The sequence below is a fragment of the Alosa sapidissima genome, chromosome 9 (genome assembly GCF_018492685.1).
Source record: "Alosa sapidissima isolate fAloSap1 chromosome 9, fAloSap1.pri, whole genome shotgun sequence".
Classification (NCBI taxonomy): Eukaryota; Metazoa; Chordata; class Actinopteri; order Clupeiformes; family Clupeidae; genus Alosa; species Alosa sapidissima.
In genome coordinates, this window is record NC_055965.1 from 26,658,767 (window position 1) to 26,678,223 (window position 19,457).

At 41.5% G+C, this 19,457-nt stretch overlaps 1 protein-coding gene across 2 annotated transcripts in view; it reads left to right on the top strand.

The window, feature by feature from the left end:
* The window catches only part of LOC121719431 (B-cell receptor CD22-like), a 28,950-nt gene extending 14,407 nt beyond the window's left edge, over nt 1-14,543 (top strand). The window contains exons 1-10 of one of the 2 annotated variants that reach the window (XM_042105062.1): nt 1,407-1,476; nt 1,657-1,998; nt 2,118-2,369; nt 7,814-8,083; nt 8,632-8,901; nt 9,067-9,336; nt 11,139-11,232; nt 11,340-11,397; nt 11,542-11,819; nt 14,415-14,543. In XM_042105062.1, coding sequence (XP_041960996.1) covers nt 1,422-1,476; nt 1,657-1,998; nt 2,118-2,369; nt 7,814-8,083; nt 8,632-8,901; nt 9,067-9,336; nt 11,139-11,232; nt 11,340-11,397; nt 11,542-11,819; nt 14,415-14,478 — 1,953 coding nt within the window. In that variant the 5' untranslated portion in view covers nt 1,407-1,421 and the 3' untranslated portion in view covers nt 14,479-14,543. Of the gene's footprint in view, nt 1-1,406; nt 1,477-1,656; nt 1,999-2,117; nt 2,370-7,813; nt 8,084-8,631; nt 8,902-9,066; nt 9,337-11,138; nt 11,233-11,339; nt 11,398-11,541; nt 11,820-14,414 lie in introns of those variants that run through there. The other variant, XM_042105061.1, reaches the window with a different exon arrangement.
* Nucleotides 14,544-19,457: the final 4,914 nt, after the last annotated feature.

The following is a 19,457-nucleotide window of genomic DNA, read 5'->3' on the forward strand; positions in this document are numbered from 1 at the left end:
CTTTAAATAAGGCGCCCTGTTTGGATGTAGCCATTTAGAAGCGAGGGGAGTGCGAAGGGCGTTGACAGCTGATAAGCTGACGCCCATAGCGGTCAGCAGCGCCTTGACTAATTGACCTGCCAGAACTGACGCTGACGCTCAATTTCTTTCATCCGTCTATGGCAGCCTCTACTGTAGAACCCGGTGGCTGAGCTTCCATGGAGATGTGTTTGAAGCATTTGTCCAATACATTTGCGTACTTATCAATCTAGCCCAATTTAACACTTTAGCACAACATTTTGATGTAGAATAGAAATGTAGTTCCCACAGTGAAACACTACACGCCATCACATGGTGATTCATCTTCCCTACCATAAACTCTTGGCCTAGTCCAACCAATCAGTAAGCTACACAGGCCAGCGGGAAGCCACACACTCATCCTGATTTCATCACCTCAATGGTCCAGGAGAGAACAAATGTAGCTCAAGACTCGGACTACAAGACTGCCATGAGCGACACTGGCATACACATATCTGAGCATTGTACCCAACAATCTCAACAAGTGCAGACAACATTTAACTCTGAATAAAATAGCACCACATCATCACATACCCTTCACCATACCTAGATATTGGTATGGTTTTATTTCAGTTAGCCTAATAGCTGGTTTGATTAGCATTGAGAGATGATCGTATGGAAAGTACGCCATGCCAATCTCTAGGTATGGTGAAGGGTATGTGATAATGTGGGGCTATTTTAATTCCAAAGGCTAATGGAACTTTATCAGGATGCATAGTGTCCTGGATCCATATATCGCAATTTAACATAGGGGTGTATACTTATGCCCCTGTATTTTAAGGAAGAACATTTATTTATTAACAATACATTATTCATTCACAAAGAAAATTGGTGTCCTTAAAGGTCAGATTTGTCCTCATTTTTTGAATTAAGACATTAAGATCAATTCCAAAAAGATGAGTTTTTATTCCTCTTTTTAGTCAACTTAAGCATGGGTTCACATACTTTTTCGTGCCACTGTATGTGCTATTGTCACACTACATTAGAATGTTGAAGTGTATTGAAGATGTATTGAAGATCGGGAAGATAATAAAATAAAAGGTTACACTTTACTTGACAGTATCGACATAAGAGTGACATGACACTGTCATGAACGTGTCATAAACAAGTCATAAACATTTATGACATAACACTTATTTTATTAAGTGTCATTTGGTTTTTGTCATAACAAGTTAGAGTTAGGTTTAGAGTTAGGGGTAAGGGTTAGGACTAGGGTTAGAGGTTAGGATTAGGGTTCATGTGTCATGACAGTGTCATGTGTTCATGACAGTGTCATGTCACTCTTATGTCAAGTAAAGTGTTACCAAATAAAAAAGTGCTCAGCAGGAGAACGGTGTGTTGATGTGTCTCATCCTTAGATTCCAATGCTTAATTCAACAGTAAAGCAAGGATACAACAAAATGCATGACATTAAAAAAGGTGAACTTAATTTGTCACATTTAAATTAGTTTTAGACAAATTGTTACTGTTAGTTCAATATGGAGCAGCAAGTCTAAAATGGTGGCAGAATGGAAACTACATGTGTTAAAGTATATGTCCATTTAGGAATGTAAACACACCATGCCTAATACATTCTTTCATATCTGGTTTGTGTTGCAGGAGGTCCAGAGTGGCGTGTTACATACAGCCCTACACACATCTGTGCTCTGGAGGGATCATCCGTTAGCATGTCCTGCTCTTACACCTACCCCAGTTATCTTAGAGTTAAAGAAGCTTTCTGGACAAACCAGTACGAGTACTCAGTCAATTCTGATTTATCAAAAAATGTAATTTACAAGCGAAGGGTCACATTGGACAGTAAAAATAAACACAGGGAGTGCTCTCTGAACATGATTCAACTAACCAAAGCAGATCAACAGTATCAGTATTACTGTAGGATTACCACCAATGTAGACAATCAGAAAATGACAGGCATACCAGGAATTTCTTTGAAAATAACTGGTAAGTAACACAAGCTGGTAACACAAGCTGGATCAACATGCTAATAATAATATAATTATACTTTCTGTCAAATTACTTCCATCTATATATGAAAAAATACATATTCATACTTGTCTTAGATCTGCAGATTGTTTCAACTAGCGAAGAAAGAGTGACTGAGGGAGATCATGTGACGCTCACCTGCAAAACCATCTGCACTCTGACTGGAAGCCCTTCATTCATCTGGAGAAAAGATGGACGTCCTGTAGAGAGGAACATCAACAACCAGCTGCAGCTCCGCCTAGTCAGCAGAGAAGATGAGGGCAATTACACCTGTGCTGTTAGAGGCCATGAGGGTCTCCCATCTCCACGTTACAGGCTCCAAGTGATGTGTTAGTACAACTAACGTTATAAACCAAGATAAAAGATACAAGGCTCTATAATTAGCCATCTGAAACACCTGATCAGAGATGTAAGATTTAAGGACATTTAGGGCGTATAAAGTCCACATTCGCTAATTTAACGGTGTGATTTTGTGATCAGACGCCTGGCACATTTTTCAAAAGAGTTGTTCTTATGTTTCTCAATCATCCATGGGTGTGTTTTGAGTGTAACATCCTTTAAACCAATTAGAGTGCTGTCATTCCCTTTATTGTTTTGAACTCACATAAGACCTCAACAGAGACATCAGGAGAGTCTTAAGATAAGAACAAGCCTTGCGTTGTAGAGAAAAAATGTGAGAGCGCTGCAGTGGGCCACGAGTAAATCAAATGTTTCAGGTGCTCTTCAAGGGAAGTGGGCAGATAGGATTTAAAGGGACACCAGGCAAGCATGATGCTTTTTTCTCTAAGAAACTCCCCTTTCGCTCGGTCTGAAACTCTTTGATCTTCCGTCAAGGGTTTTCGCTGCTTTTTCACCGGCTCTGCCATTATACACACGTTTGCAACAATCGCTAGCGTTTAGTAGAGGATGTAATTATGACCGCCGCGCAGCTTTTTTTTTTTTTTTTTTTTTCTCGCATGTCCAAATTTCCGTCAAGGATTCCCGGGACACTGAAAGACCGGGGTACACGAAACTAGGTGGGCATGTACCCCCACATGGATAGCATGGAACCATCGTTTTTTGTTTTGATCTGTAGCCCCCCCCCCCCCCCCCCCCCCCCGCTGGACTGGACCCCCTGAAAGGAGGGTAGGGCAGACACAGTTTTCTGTGAATATCTTGAGAACCGTAGGGCCTAGGATGACCATTTTTTTCTGTATGTTTGCCTCCAGGGGTCATCTTAACCCATTCCATGTGCACACATGTGCATAAACAGATACACACGCACACACATACATTCACAGTAATCATACGTATGACACATACTCACACAGTAGACATATGTACAGTGGGCAGTGCTTCGACTTGGCCAGCTTCACTCGCGGTCCGCGCGTGGGATTACGCGGTATCACGCGACTTTAATTTGTATTTTCCAGTGAGACGCTGCAACAACCCAAACAACCGGTAGATGGCTCAAGTGAGCAGGGTGTCTCGTAAAAAGAAATGGAGCCTGGAAAACCCTACACAGACTTCACTACAGACTTTAGCAGACTGGTTTAGAAATAATGTAATAGCCAGAAATATGCCTGCCCTGCCCTAATAAAGAAATATTTGGTTAACTGCGAGTGAATCCCGTTTGCAGCCGTAGAGACGCAGGACAAATTAAACATTCTGGTTTTCTCCGAGTGCAACGATGATAGACAGACATCATTTGGACAAATATAGAGCATAGCCTATTAACCTCCGTTGCTCAGCCAAATGCCTTCCTGTTACGTCCTGTTATCACGGAGTTACAGGCGATAAACGATTTTTGATGGTCACAAGTTTACTTCATTAGGGACTGTTCGTTATTTATTTAAGGGGCTACTGGAGGAGTTTTGGGAGCATTAGTCCAAAAAGACGTGACCCTCCCTCGCCAGCAATACATTTTTCTATGACCCTCCAAAGTGATTATGAAAAAATCACTGTCAACTTTTTCCGGGTTTATCACGTACTGTATTTTAACGTTTTCACATATTTGGCCATAAGCCGTTTATCATAGGCTATCACGAAACCAAACTACAAAGGCGAACACTTTAACAGGGGGAATTAATTGGGCATGAATCATGCTGAACGCTATTTCGCTACCTTAGAATAATAAGGTTCTATCTGCGTTTTGAGTAGGTACAACCGGGACGATTGAAACGGGGACAAATGAAACATTCCGGTTTTCTCCGAGTGCAACGATGATAGACAGTCATCATTTGGACAAAACATAGAGCATATTAACCTCCGTTGCTCAGCCAAATGCCTTCCTGTTACATCCTGGTATCACGGAGTTACAAGCGATAAACAATTTTTGATGGTCACAAGTTTACTTCATTAGCGGTTTATTTTTTTGCACGGGGACCGAAACAATGCATGCCAACTTTTTCCATGTTTATCACGTATTTTAACTTTCCCCTGCTGTCTTGCCGTTTTAATGTTTTCCCGTAGAATATCCCATATTTTAATACTCTCATAACAGCCCTGCCATCGGGCCTGTCTCTGTGTTGCCCTGTTGCTACCCCTTGCCGTTCCAACGAAACAGATGTCTTCAAATCATCGTTTTCCTTGCTTGAAGGCGAACTTAGAGTGATGTTAACCTATTTAAGTTTAACGGCGTGATTGTCGTGAGCGCACGATTGGCGCTTGCATGTTTGGCCTTATGTCTACGTCAATTCACCCGACACTAATATTCAAAATGTTGGAAACTATTTCGGCATAGCCTATAAAGCAGTTTAATTAAATGGAATGTTAGTTGTAAACAAACGAGCTACTTGGTGAGGCTTGGCCTCACAGATGCTCTCGTGCCTTGGCAGAAAAAATCTTCACGATAGGCCTATTAACTAACCACCCGATTCACGTTGGCTGGGGGGAAGGGGGGCCATCAGACATTTGTGCCCAGTTAATCCGGCCCTGCCCCCAAAAAATCACACCTTCCCACCTCTGACAGCTTAAAAGAAGTCAAGAGGACTCCTTACTCACAGACCTATATCACAAACCTGCAGAATTTTGCCGTGTTTTGAAATCCTATGCAGCAACAGGAGCTTCCAATCGCGAGGAAGCAATTTTGCATTGTAGGCATAACTAACATGCAATAACGCCGCCAACAACAACCAAAACTAGGCTAATCATTGTCAACATGTAAATTAAATGTAACATTATTGTGAATCAAATTAAAATGTTCTCTTTTGCAAACGTAGGCATAGTAACAGAATCATTTAATAATGTTACAAAGATACTAAATCAATCCGTATGTTTCATGAGGCTACTAGGCTATTTGTTTTGCCTTGATTCATTTAGGTTAGGCCTTTTTATTCAGGGGCCGTATTCACAAAGAATTTTAAGGCTAAAAGTAGCTCCTAACTGGCGAATTTAGGAGCAACTCCTAAAAATAATGGGCGTGTCACTCCTAACTTTAGGACTCCTAACTCACTAAGACCTATTCATAAACAGCTTTTTTGTGGCATTTTACGTTGCGATGTTTTGAAATGCGTAGCCTATGTGCAACAGGAGCTTCCAATCGCGAGGGAACAATTTTGCATTCATAAAAGGGATGCAATAACGCCACCAACAACAACCAAAACTACTCATTGTTAACATGTAAATGAAATGTAACGTTTCATTGTGAATCAAATTAAAATGTTCTCATCTTTGGATATGGTGACAGATTCATTTAATAATGTTGCAAAGGTAGGCTACTGCATCAATCCATGGGCCTATGTTTCATTAGGCTACTAGGCTATTTGTTTTGCCTTACTCTTTATTCATTTAGGCTAGGCCTTTTTATTCAGTTATTAATCATCTTCCGTCCTTCGCACTACTTGTGTAGCGCACGCATTCTCCGACCTGTCACCTGTCAGTCATCATCGGAAGAGAGGTGTTTGGAATTCCCGCGTTACAATCGTCAGCCAATCAAGGTGGTCACTTCAGTCAAGCTCGTGCATGAGTAATGACGTCATCCATTCGACGGTAGTCTATTAAAAATATAAGTTTTCGATGTCCCAAACGGAGAGCCATACTTTATTGTTTTTAACGATCTCTATGCTACTCACAAAAATGTAGGCATGGGGACATGATGAAGTAGGCTATCCAACTGTCGTGTGTTAAATTATTGTGATTACGAGCCAGTGGTTTTCAAACATTATGCGTGACTCGGACATCTAACTAAATGCAACAGGCTCATATCGTCCTCGCATTCGCGAAATGAGGACCAGTGTTTTGTCAAATTGCAAATAGCTATTCGTTTTAACGATTTTTTTTATGATAGTATGAAGTGCTTTTTGTATAGGCTACTATCTTAATCTTGGAATATGGGGAGGGAAGTGGCGCGTCTGCAGTCAGCCAAATATGAATGTAATTCTGCGGCATAAAGCAGATGTATTTGTTTATTGTACATAAAACAAATCAATTGTCAAATCTCTACTACATTGCAGTCAAGAAGTAGGGCAAATTAATTTACGAAACCAAAACGTGGGTCATAGTTGTCTAAGCCTCTATTGCGTAGCCTGTTAAAAACGTTGCCAGATAGTATTAAATCGGCAACAACATTGTTTTCTGCAGAAGCCTACCCAAGGCTACAGATTAATTCTGAACAGTTATTTCTCTACTGGCTCAATTATCACACCACTGTTTTGATTTGCGTAGTTGCTTTAACCCCAACACTGACAATAATGTAGACAGCAAATTTCGATTTTCGTTACCACCGTGTAGTCAAGCCTTAAGCCATACCCAAGTAGCCTAAATCGAGGTAATGTTTAATTATGCATGATTTATTTTGTTATTGAATTCGTAGGCTGGGATTACTCTCGGCAACAATTATGTTTAATGGTAGATCCTGCTTCAGAAGGGATGGCAGGCAGAGCGATGTACAGTGGCAGAGCGACGCACAGTGGCTGAAAGTGGTACTAAAGCTTCACGCAGCTTCACGCCGCGTAATGCGCGAATGAAGTGGTCATTTGAAAGCGATGCCCACTGTACGCATGACACAGACACACACACACACACCCCCACACACATAAACATAAACATGTACACGCACACATGCACACAAGAATTTCTCAGAATTATGAACAGGCAAGATGGGGGTGGGGTTGTATAAAATGAATTTTACATGTGAAATCTATGAACTAATCATGTTTTGGTAATTGTTGTCTAGCAGATACCAGTGAGAATTGAGTGTGGATAATGCAATTTAGTGAGACAGTTAGAATCATATAGTCATATTTTGTACCGCTCTGCGGTACATCTAGTTCATCCTGCTTCAGTCGGCGGGTAGGGTACACTGAACTTGCAAGCGGGATATTTTTCCTACAGGCAGTAGGGTCGGGCTAGAGAGTCTTCATTCGCCCTGTAATGAGTCATTTAACCATATATCGATTTACGAAGATGAGTAATTAACACGAAAACGTTGCCTGGTGTCCCTTTAAGAGAATGAAGGTAGGCTACAATAGATCCCGAGACACTCTGCTGATAAAAAATCTTGTATTGAGCGGACACTGACGCACCAACGCGTTTTGGCTCAAACAGAGTAGTTATCAAGATGGGCACTGTGCCAGGCCCTGCAATGTGCCAGGTTGTGCCTGGTGTACGATATAGCCCACAGTCTGTGATCAGAAATCCTTTTAGTAACATTCACTGAAATGTAACCTCTGTGTGTTCACAGTCTTATAAAAGTGATATTTGATTTCAGTGTACAAACGTGATACTTTGGGATCGTAATCGATGTAAGGGTGTAATTGTATTGTCTGTTAGCAATTCATTTGTATTTACCCAGATCCTCCAAAGAACACAACAACTGTGTCTGCTCCATCTGGTGAAATAACTGTGGGAACTAGAGTGACTCTGACCTGCATGAGTGAAGCTGACCCACCAGTACACACATACACCTGGATCAAGAAGAGTGGAGCTGTAGAACTGAAGTCAGGAAAGGAGAACACACTCACCTTCAGCAAGATCCGTTCTGAGGACAGTGGAGAGTATCTCTGTCGAGCAGACAATACGATTGGTCATCAGAACTCTCCTGCTGTGTCAATCAAGGTGTTATGTGAGTAATTCTATAAATCAACATAATTGGGAATGTAGCTGAGATTGCTATGGAGTCATTGACACACAAGCGACATAGGGTCATTCCACGTCAATTCAACCAGGGCCCTGTGGGCCCTGGTTGAATTGACGTGGAATGACCTTATGTCGCTTGTGTGCTCTTTCAATCAACCACGGTTTGAATCGGTGTGGTGTTGATAAGGATGTTGCCACAACTTTATTTCAACTGTAGGCTATTACTGGCCCCAAAACCACAAGTGTCATATTGCTTTAGTACAATGGATCTACAGCCAACCATATACAACCATATGAGTTTAATAAAATATTTTTTTCCTATTGGTTATTCGTTTTCTATTGTTTATTAGTGCTATAGTTTAGTCTTCGCATTTAACATGTATTTGTATTTATCAAGATCCTCCTACGAACACACCAGAACATTAAGTCTGGTCCATCTGGTGAAATACGAGAGGGAAGCCCAGTGACCCTGACCTGCATGAGTGAAGCTGACTCACCACATACTGTTTCTACTGTATATGTCCTCTTCTCCAGATCCTCCAAATAACACAACAATTGTGTCTGATCCATCTGGTGAAATACCAGATGGAGGTAATGTGACTCTGACCTGCATGAGTGAAGCTGACCCACCAGTACACACATACACCTGGATCAAGAAGAGTGGAGCTGTAGAACTGAAGTCAGGAAAGGAGAACACACTCACCTTCAGCAAGATCCGTTCTGAGGACAGTGGAGAGTATCTCTGTCGAGCAGCCAATACGATTGGCCAACAGGACTCTCCTGCTGTGTCTGTCCGGGTTTTGTGTGAGTATCACTGTAAATCCACATCATTGGGAGGTTAGCTTTCATTGCTATGTTACTTGAGTGCTTTTCAATCAACCACAGTTACTTAATTATTTAATGAACATGTCAGGTACATGTCTAGACAATCTTCTTACAATTTACTGGGTCCTCTGTCCTTTTCTCCAGATCCTCCACGGAACACAAGAGTTGTGTCTGCTCCATCTGGTGAAATTACTGAGGGAACTAGAGTGACTCTGACCTGCATGAGTGAAGCTGCCCCACCAGTACACACATACACCTGGATCAAGAAGAGTGGGGCTGTAGAACTGGAGTCAGGAAAGGAGAACACACTCACCTTCAGCAGGATCAGTTCTGAGGACAGTGGAGAGTATCTCTGTCGAGCAGCCAATAGGATTGGTCAACAGAACTCTTCTGCTGTGCCTGTCCAGGTTTTATGTGAGTATCACTTTAAATCCACATGATTGGAAGCATCAAGGTATTATATATAACTGGAGAGAGTGACTAAGTCCCGCCCTCCATACAAATGAATGGTGGAGGCTAGGCTAGTAAATCCGGCCAATTTATAGTCAACACCATATTGAACACTGGGGTTCGGATCCAGCGCCAGTCGGCTCTGACCATGCGCCAAGTTCCAATGGAAATGACGCATGGACCAACGTCGATTTTTATTGGATATTCTGTAATAAGAGAGTCGTCCTTCAGTTAAGAGAGTGGGAATAATGCACATACCTTGCTTGCCACGTAACAAGAAGAAGAAAAAGTTGCTCGGGAACGCACGTGGAGTCCGAGTGGAGTCATCCTGAAGTGCAGCTTAATTTCATTGGCTAACAGCGGCATCTGCGACATCCAATCCAAATGAGGCAGCGGAGTCAAAGGCCAGAGCATCACCAGGCGTCGACATCGTATGTCTCAAATTATGTCCAGGGTCTGCTATTTACTTAAGCTTTGCAAAGCACCGATATTTATTTGGGGCAGGCTTGTATTCGAGGCAGACCTTTATTTTCTTACATTGTGTGTTTTATTGTGAGACATGCGTTTCGTTTGGAGCGGCATACCAGGCCATCAAAAGCAGGTTTGGTTTGGGATTTAATTTACTTTTGGAATGTTTTATTATATAGCTTAAGGGCCTGTCCCAATACCTCCCCTACCCCTAGATTTTTGCCCTAACCCTCGTTTTTGCGCGTGCATGTGTAGGGCTAGGGTGTCCCATTACTTTAGGGAGCAAGGGGAAGTGCTATTTTCCCCTTAAAATCAACCCTCAAAATATAGCCAGGACCGATGCAGGCTTAAAACGAAGTGGGAGATGAAATTACCCAGGCCACATTTTTCATATATTTTCGTAAATAAGCATATTAAATTTTCGAAATATGTTGGAATATGTTAGTTTGATTCACATCTGATGGACTGTTGAGTTTTGAACACTAATGTTAGAAAATATCTCACGAAGCTATCTGACTATGTTCATGATATCTGCTGAGTGCTTTGACAGAGTCTGCCCATCAAATAACGTTATATATCTGATCTGGATAGTTTCGTCAATATTTAAGGTGTGTGTTCTGGCGTTCACACGAATATCTTTGTTGATTAACCAGACGTAGATAAATCAGCACAGCCCACACAACAATGACCGCTGGAACGGGCATGTTCCTGAATGAAAATAGTAGCAGGCTACTACCGGTAGACACGTCGGCGCTGCGCGTGACGTAGGTGAGCACGTTCGCTACGCTAATTTGCATATAGTGGTGTCCCAATTCATAGGGAAAGATCTTCACCTCCACTTCCCTTGTCGAAGGGGCTTCAATGTTGAGGGCAATCAAAACCAAGTGGAAATTTTAAGGGGGGAGAAATGGGACGGGCCCTAAATGTTGAGACTAATGGGCACTTAAATCTAGGGGGTATTTGATGGTTCACTGTAAAGTTTCATGTAGTTTAAAAAGTGTCGGAATTTCCAGCTGTTTATTGCGAGACACTCATTCATTGAACGTGCGCTGTGCTCTAATGGAAACCTTTTTGCATAGCCTAAATTGAGTTATTTTTTAAATATACATGGTTTACTTTTTATTAAATTTGTATGCCTCATCTCTATTATTTCATCAATGGAAATAATGAAACATAAGGAAACACACATATCCAAGTTAACACAACGATCAGAGGTTCAGAGATTGTTTGGATGGACAAAGATATTACATTTGTCGCAAACTAAGCCATCGTTTTTATTGTTGTTCTTCCAATCACAGCTATGTCCCATGACCGGACCATATTGATAGCTGTTCTGGCTGGAGTGGCGGTCTGTGTAGGTGTGGCTTTGCTCTGTGTCATGTGCAGATTGAGGTGAGATCAGTATGTGCTGCAATATAAATTCCAAACTCCTCAACAGTTATATGATGCCAAAGGATTCTCTCATCATCCTCTTAATATGTATTCATTTTTGTGGACAGGCAAAGTAAAAATGTGGCAACAAACAGTAATAGGACACCAGGTGATGAAAACCACCAGGTGACACGACTTCTCTTTATTTCAGCTTAAGGGTTCAATGTCAGTCAATGACTCCACGTTTGTCAACATGTCTAGTGTAACATGAACATGACATACAGAAGCTGAAAAAGTAGCTAATCACACTTATGTTCTTCATTGTTATAGGATGATGATGTCCTGTATGCCACCATTGATTTCAAGAGGTCTGGGCAGAGCAGAGCTGCTGGTCACCTCAATGTTGCGGCTGCAGGAGGAGCAGAGGATGATGTCCAGTACTCCACCATCCAGCCCCACGGCTCAACACAGACTGCAGGAGGAGCAGAGGATGATGTCCAGTACTCCACCATCCAGCCCCACGGCTCCAGACAGACTGCAGGAGCTCAGGGGGATGACGATGTCCAGTACTCGAGTGTCCACTTCAAAAAGGCAGCTGGTGTCAAAGGGTATGTACTGGATCTCATTTTATCAATGTCACTCTGAAGCACAGCATACCAATACATCTGCATCTCTCAGTTCGGTCAATACAAACATTGGCTAATCAATGCTTTTGTATAGTTTGCCTTTGTATAGTTTTTTATAATGCTTTGGAAATAATCTGTTTAATTTAGTTTTAAGGAAATATTATATATTTTTAAAAATTATGTATATATTGAGAACGAAATCTCCCTGCGGTAACGGGAGCTTGTGCATTGTGGCCAGATGCACAAAGTGGGCTGAGCCAGGCTGGAGTTAATGAATAAAAGATTTGGTTAATGCTGACCAATAGCAGTGTTGAGGAATACCTTCAGAGACAGACTGGCCATCTGGAATATGGGCAAATGACAGAAGGGACTGCCGGTATTTGGGTTGCTCAGAGTCAATCAGTTATCATCACTGACGAACGTATTTCAGTCCTGTGGCCTAGCCTATTCAACATTCAAATGAAGACAGGCCCTTATAATATGTATAACACATAGGCTTATCACTTCTGGAGCCCTCAATGGAGATATTCTATACAATATGGGTCACCTATTAACACCTAGCTAACTTAATGATGTTAGGTAATCATAAGGGTCAGTTACAGTTTTTCTCAGTCGCTTTGGTGCATTTCTCTTATCATAATCGTCTCTCTGTGTCGTCCTGTCGAAGTCCTGTATGTAAGTTAGTTGGTAAATGTCAAGTTTGTGGTTTAAGAATAAAGTCTGTCTGTTTGTCTGAAATACAGCCTGTAAAAGTCTTGCGCGTGGGTCCTATCCTGAGAATCGTGACAGCCATTTAAACGTGTTTTACCTGCAGCTTAGCCACATACAGTAACACAGATTCCCTGGCAGGTGTAATAGAAAGAAACTAAATTCCAGTGGATATTTCACATCTTATCAAAGACTGGCGGCTGTTAAGAGTGACGTTTTTTGCCTAAAAAATAAAGCCAAAACACGTCTGTGAATTTAAGGATTTTAACAGCAGGCTGTGAAGTTCAATGCTAGACTCTTTTACGGAGGAAAATCATGCTAAAACAAAACTCTGTAGACACAAGTTTGATCGTGTTGGTATAAATATGTGTTGTTATATGTGATTCCTACATTGTAAAAAAAAATACTAACGTCTTGGAAACGTTGTAAACATATTTAAGTAGATTAAGAAAGCCACCACTCTGGTCACCTCTATGGTTAGATTCGTTTTTTTAGATCCGGTGAAATTGCTGCCTTGTCAACGCTACTGTACGTTATGGCTTCGGTGGGCTTCTCTGTGTCAAGAGGGGTTTGATTGTGTTTACCGTTGACAGACATTGTGACAGTATAAAGAAAACAAATGCTTTTACAGCATTGTGCAAATGAAAAAATGACTAATATTTAGTATTTAGCTTAGTTTGCTTTTGAGGCATAAACTAAGCATTTTGAACAAGATGTGAACTTTTAGGTTATCCACTATGCGGTGCAGTTTGCACTAATTGTTTTTAGAAACTACTAATATTGTGCAAATGTGCATTATGATTTGAGAAATGCACCAAAGAACTGAGAAAAACTGTAATGTTACCAGGGATGTCATGGTAAAATAAGAGGTAAAACTATGAGTTTTGTGATCTCAGTGAGGTGCATCTGTCACCTGCATCTGTACTCCTCATTTTAAAAAGGAAGAGAAACACAACGGGTGCCAAAGCAACTTTGCATAAAGAGTCAGGGACCTGTCTGTCTAGCTTTACTTGGCTCCTAGTAAAGGTGATGAATAATAAGAAAAAGTAGAAAGTAAAGGAATGTGTGTGTGTGTGTGTGTGTGGGGAGCTACAAAGCTTTATGGTCATCAGATTTGTTTAGATGGACAACTCCACCCAATTGATAAAAAAAAAAGATATAATTTCACTAAATCAGTGATTTACTACATTGGTGTGATTAACTTCTTTTAACATTCCCATCAACATAATAACTTCCTGCAAACGTAATAATAATTATTTAAAACATGCATATTGTTATTGTGCTGGTGGTTTATTATGTTGGTGGGAAGTTATTATGTTGGTGGGTGTTACATTCGGTTCTCAAACTTGGGCCCTATATGTTTACCCCTGGTACAATTAGCTGGCCACACAGCTGGGCTATTCTCACCCTGTATGAAGCGTGACAAAAAAAAATATGTTGTGCATGCACAACAAACATGGCAGACATTTGTTTATTCATCAGGAGAAAGAGAAGAATTCAGAAAGGTTTCGGGACTAATATTTATTCTGATGGCTTTTCTGGTGGAAAAGTTGTGTTTTATTTTCATAATCTTTGTTAAGTGAATACATTTCAGTTTGTTAGTTAACAGCAATCTCATGATTATGACGGTCAGGTTAGTCTACGAACTCTTAAATTTGCCTGCATACTCCATCTCTGCAGAGGTGGCGAACAATTTGAAGAAGAAACAATGAATAAAGCAATTCTCAAACCACGGTGTAAATACATTGCTATATACACCAGGGTACAAATAGCATCCACTTCTAATTATACACAGGTAGAAATAGCTTACACTGATATGTTTACCTGGTTTGCTGCTATGCTAACCTCTATGCTTATGTCTCCCTGCAGTTCTCCTGACCAGCCAGAGGGGGAGCTCTCTGTGATCTACAGCAGTGTTCATATGAGAGCATAAAGTAAATTGTTTGAGGAAACAGCCATTAGCAAATGTGTTAAAGAAAATCCATAACCTAAGCTCAGGTACTGTAGTGCTGAAGGGTTTATAGGACTGTATGCCTGCTTTTTGTTTTTAATGTTATTGAATTTATGAAGATGCATGATTGACTGTATATTAAAAGGTATGCATATTTAGCAATACTAATCTTATGCATGTTTTGTGAATCCTGCAAAATAGATCCTCATGGTTCTCTTTCGGTCCATTCAGTGTTCAGTGCGCTTCACAAAAAAAAAAAAAAAAAAAAATACTGCCCTGCCTTCAGTTTGTTGTTTTCTTGGGCAACACAGTCACAATGCTATAATGCTTTAGAAATACCAACTTAGCTTTCAGAGTGAATCTTGTTGCTTTACTTGCATTGTATTTAGCAAACTGGGCTGCACCTCTTTTTTGTCTTCTCCCATCCAGGCTGTTTTCACATATACCATGTTAAGTACATCTCTGCATAATAGTGTGTTCTATGTCATTCCTATCTAAGATGCACCTGAATTTCAATGCAATAAATATGCAAACTAGATGTACCGCATAGCGGTACAAAATATGACCGCCGCTCAGTCCTGTACATCCGTTCCGTGAAAATAAATCACACTTCAATTTGTCTCCATATTTTACTCCATCCCCCACTCTTGAAACTTTTGTGTATGCTTGTTTGGCATGCCTGAGTGTGTGTGTGTGTGCGGCTGCACAGAAAGTACCCTACTGGTGCTGAAAAGGTGAATATATTGTAGAATAGCCAAAGAAGATGTAGCATTGTTATAAAACCTTTAAAATCTCTAAACAATCACAAGTAGGGCAGTTCATCACAGTTCATCCATTGCAACTGGATTGATGAAAGGTCACTTACACCTGTAGGCTACTTTGTATTTGGGAAAAGCAAAAGGTATCAGCATAATGTTATTTATTTATTTTTTATGTATTTATAAACAAAAACATCTCTGTCAGTTCCATGCCGTTTTCAACAGCTATCAAAAACAAAGGTCAATTTTGGATGGATGGATTTTTTGTGAATGTTTCTTCTTCTACATAAGATTTTAGTCATCTTTAGTTCATGTAATACTTTATTGTCAATGCACAAATTAAGTAACAGTAGTCTGAAACGTTATTGTTAATGCACAAATTAAGTAACAGTAGCCTAGTCTGAAACGAAATGCTGTTTTACATCTAACCAGTGGTGCAAATAACTGACATGTCCAAATGGGCCTTGATGAAATGCGTCGCTAGACTGTTCATACACATTTTAACGGGCCAAAGTTGAAGAGCTTTTGTCCGTTATTGTTCGTGTTCAATTGTGCCAACAGCCTAAGTAGCTCACTAAAATGCTTTAGTGTAGAACTATTAGGCTATAATGTCATTACACACATTCAGGCTGTTGGCACAATAGTCCCAACAATTGCATACTGTAGGTTACACGGCCACTTCCATTGTGAGGGGTGAACAGATACTGTTACAGATTCAGAAAATGGTGACATGGTGCACCCCTATGTCCTACTTCAGATTAAGAAACAGGCTACAGGTGTTCAGTGTTGAGGTTATCTCAGACACAGAGCTGTGTGGGGCTGACATGATTGACATGATGAAGAACATTGATCTGTTTCTACACTCACACTCAATGTGGAATAGTGTGCATGGAAAGCATGCTAGATTGTTAATAATTATGCTATTTATCCTTAGGATGGAAACCATGGCAACAACATGCAGATGAACCTGAACCCCAACACCACCCAACCTGATGCAGTCTATCAGAGCCTGAACCCCAACACCATGCAACCTGATCCAGTTTACCAAACCCTGAACCCCTACAGCCATACAAATTAAGTTTATCACAAACCTAGCAGCAGTGTATTCTGTTTTACACCCAGGAATATAAAGCAGAGTAAATATAGACCTTGCTTGTACCCAACAAAACTGCAATGCGTATTATTTTCAGCAGATATCTAGGACTTTGTTAAGTAGAATGTACATTATCGGTCCCCAACCACCGGGCCGCGGCCCGGGACATTCCTAACCGGGCCGTAGCCTACGACATGAGTTTAAAAAAAAATGCATGCAAACTCAACTCAATTTAATTCGCAATAATGTCACGTTTTTACATGACATAGGCCTATATGCAGTTGTTTGATTGCACGCATGTTTGCATTTTGCAAGGTCTATTTTCTTACGTCTGTCCCGCCTTCAACTCTTTACATATTGCCTTCAGCGCTGCGCAGCCTCAGGTCAGCTCACTTACTTGATCAGTTCTTGGCGAACGGTAGTGTCACACGAAGTTAGCTAAACTGCTAGAATGAGCAACAAAAAACAAGCATCTTTAGCAGGTCACTGGCCAGAGTATTTGAGTTGCGAGAGCCGCTGCAGAGATTTCTTACAGAAAAAAAAGTCACCGTTAGCTGCACATTTTAGTGATGAGGACTGGGTGTCAAAACTCGCTTACCTGTGTGACATATTCGGGTTGCTTAATGACCTCAACCTGTCACTCCAGGGGAGAATGACGACTCTTTAAACTGGCAGATAAAGTCGCTGCATGTAAAGCCAAGCTTGATTTGTGGGGACGACGAGTGGACCGGGGTGTATTTGATATGTTCCAAACAGTAGTGGGGGTTTTGGGAGAGACCGCAGGGCCCTTTCTCTCGCAGCTGGTGCGCGATCACCTTGTTGCGCTTTCAAATGAGTTTGAGCGTTACTTCCCATCCTCCAAAGATCCACGGCAAACCAATGAGTGGGTCTGCAACCCAATTGTCAATATCCCGAATAGTCCTAACTTGTCAGCGCAGGAGGAAGAGCAATTGATCGAAATTGCAAATGACGGTGGTCTTAAGAGTGTGTATGAGGAAACCTCTCTGGCGGGTTTTTGGATCAAAACCAAAGCAGAATATCCTGAGATAGCCGTAAAAGTGCTGAAAACGTTGCTACCATTTCCCACCACGTAGGCCTATCTATGCGAGGCCGGGTTTTCGGCAATGACTGCAACTAAGACCAAATTGCGCAATCGACTGGACATTTCAAACAAACTGAGGGTGTCACTATCTTCCATTGCCCCCAGATGGAACCTTCTTGTTGCGGGGAAACAAGCACAGAGCATTTTCGTAATGGACGTTTAGTTCCCATGTTTTGTTCCCATATTTTGTTAAACATGTTCACACTTGATAGATGTAGCTTCAAGTTGTTCAATATTCATAGTTCATATTGTTCAATTTTCACTTCTTCAAGTTCACGTTTTTCACATGTTTAAGAGTTTGTTACCTTCACTGTTCATACATAACTGGAGCTAGTTCTTTTCAAGTAATGCATGCATGCACCCCCCCCCCCCCACCCAACCTGATGCAGTCTATCAGAGCCTGAACCCCAACAAAAAGCAACAAAAAACAAGCATCTTTAGCAGGTCACTGGCCAGAGTATTTGAGTTGCGAGAGCCGCTGCAGAGATTTCTTACAGAAAAAAAAGTCACCGTTAGCTGCACCGTTAGCTGCACTGGATGCATGCACCCCCCCCCCCCCCCCCCCCCCCCCAACCTGATGCAGTCTATCAGAGCCTGAACCCCAACACCATGCAACCTGATCCAGTTTACCAAACCCTGAACCCCTACAGCCATACAAATTAAGTTTATCACAAACCTAGCAGCAGTGTATTCTGTTTTACACCCAGGAATATAAAGCAGAGTAAATATAGACCTTGCTTGTACCCAACAAAACTGCAATGCGTATTATTTTCAGCAGATATCTAGGACTTTGTTAAGTAGAATGTACATTATCGGTCCCCAACCACCGGGCCGCGGCCCGGGACATTCCTAACCGGGCCGTAGCCTACGACATGAGTTTAAAAAAAAATGCATGCAAACTAAACTCAATTTAATTCGCAATAATGTCACGTTTTTACATGACATAGGCCTATATGCAGTTGTTTGATTGCACACATGTTTGCATTTTGCAAGGTCTATTTTCTTACGTCTGTCCCGCCTTCAACTCTTTACATATTGCCTTCAGCGCTGCGCAGCGTCAGGTCAGCTCACTTACTTGATCAGTTCTTGGCGAACGGTAGTGTCACACGAAGTTAGCTAAACTGCTAGAATGAGCAACAAAAAACAAGCATCTTTAGCAGGTCACTGGCCAGAGTATTTGAGTTGCGAGAGCCGCTGCAGAGATTTCTTACAGAAAAAAAAGTCACCGTTAGCTGCACATTTTAGTGATGAGGACTGGGTGTCAAAACTCGCTTACCTGTGTGACATATTCGGGTTGCTTAATGACCTCAACCTGTCACTCCAGGGGAGAATGACGACTCTTTAAACTGGCAGATAAAGTCGCTGCATGTAAAGCCAAGCTTGATTTGTGGGGACGACGAGTGGACCGGGGTGTATTTGATATGTTCCAAACAGTAGTGGGGGTTTTGGGAGAGACTGCAGGGCCCTTTCTCTCGCAGCTGGTGCGCGATCACCTTGTTGCGCTCTCAAATGAGTTTGAGCGTTACTTCCCATCCTCCAAAGATCCACGGCAAACCAATGAGTGGGTCCGCAACCCATTTGTCAATATCCCGAATAGTCCTAACTTGTCAGCGCAGGAGGAAGAACAATTGATCGAAATTGCAAATGACGGTGGTCTTAAGAGTGTGTATGAGGAAACCTCTCTGGCGGGTTTTTGGATCAAAACCAAAGCAGAATATCCTGAGATAGCCGTAAAAGTGCTGAAAACGTTGCTACCATTTCCCACCACGTAGGCCTATCTATGCGAGGCCGGGTTTTCGGCAATGACTGCAACTAAGACCAAATTGCGCAATCGACTGGACATTTCAAACACACTGAGGGTGTCACTATCTTCCATTGCCCCCAGATGGAACCTTCTTGTTGCAGGGAAACAAGCACAGAGCATTTTCGTAATGGACGTTTAGTTCCCATGTTTTGTTCCCATATTTTGTTAAACATGTTCACACTTGATAGATGTAGCTTCAAGTTG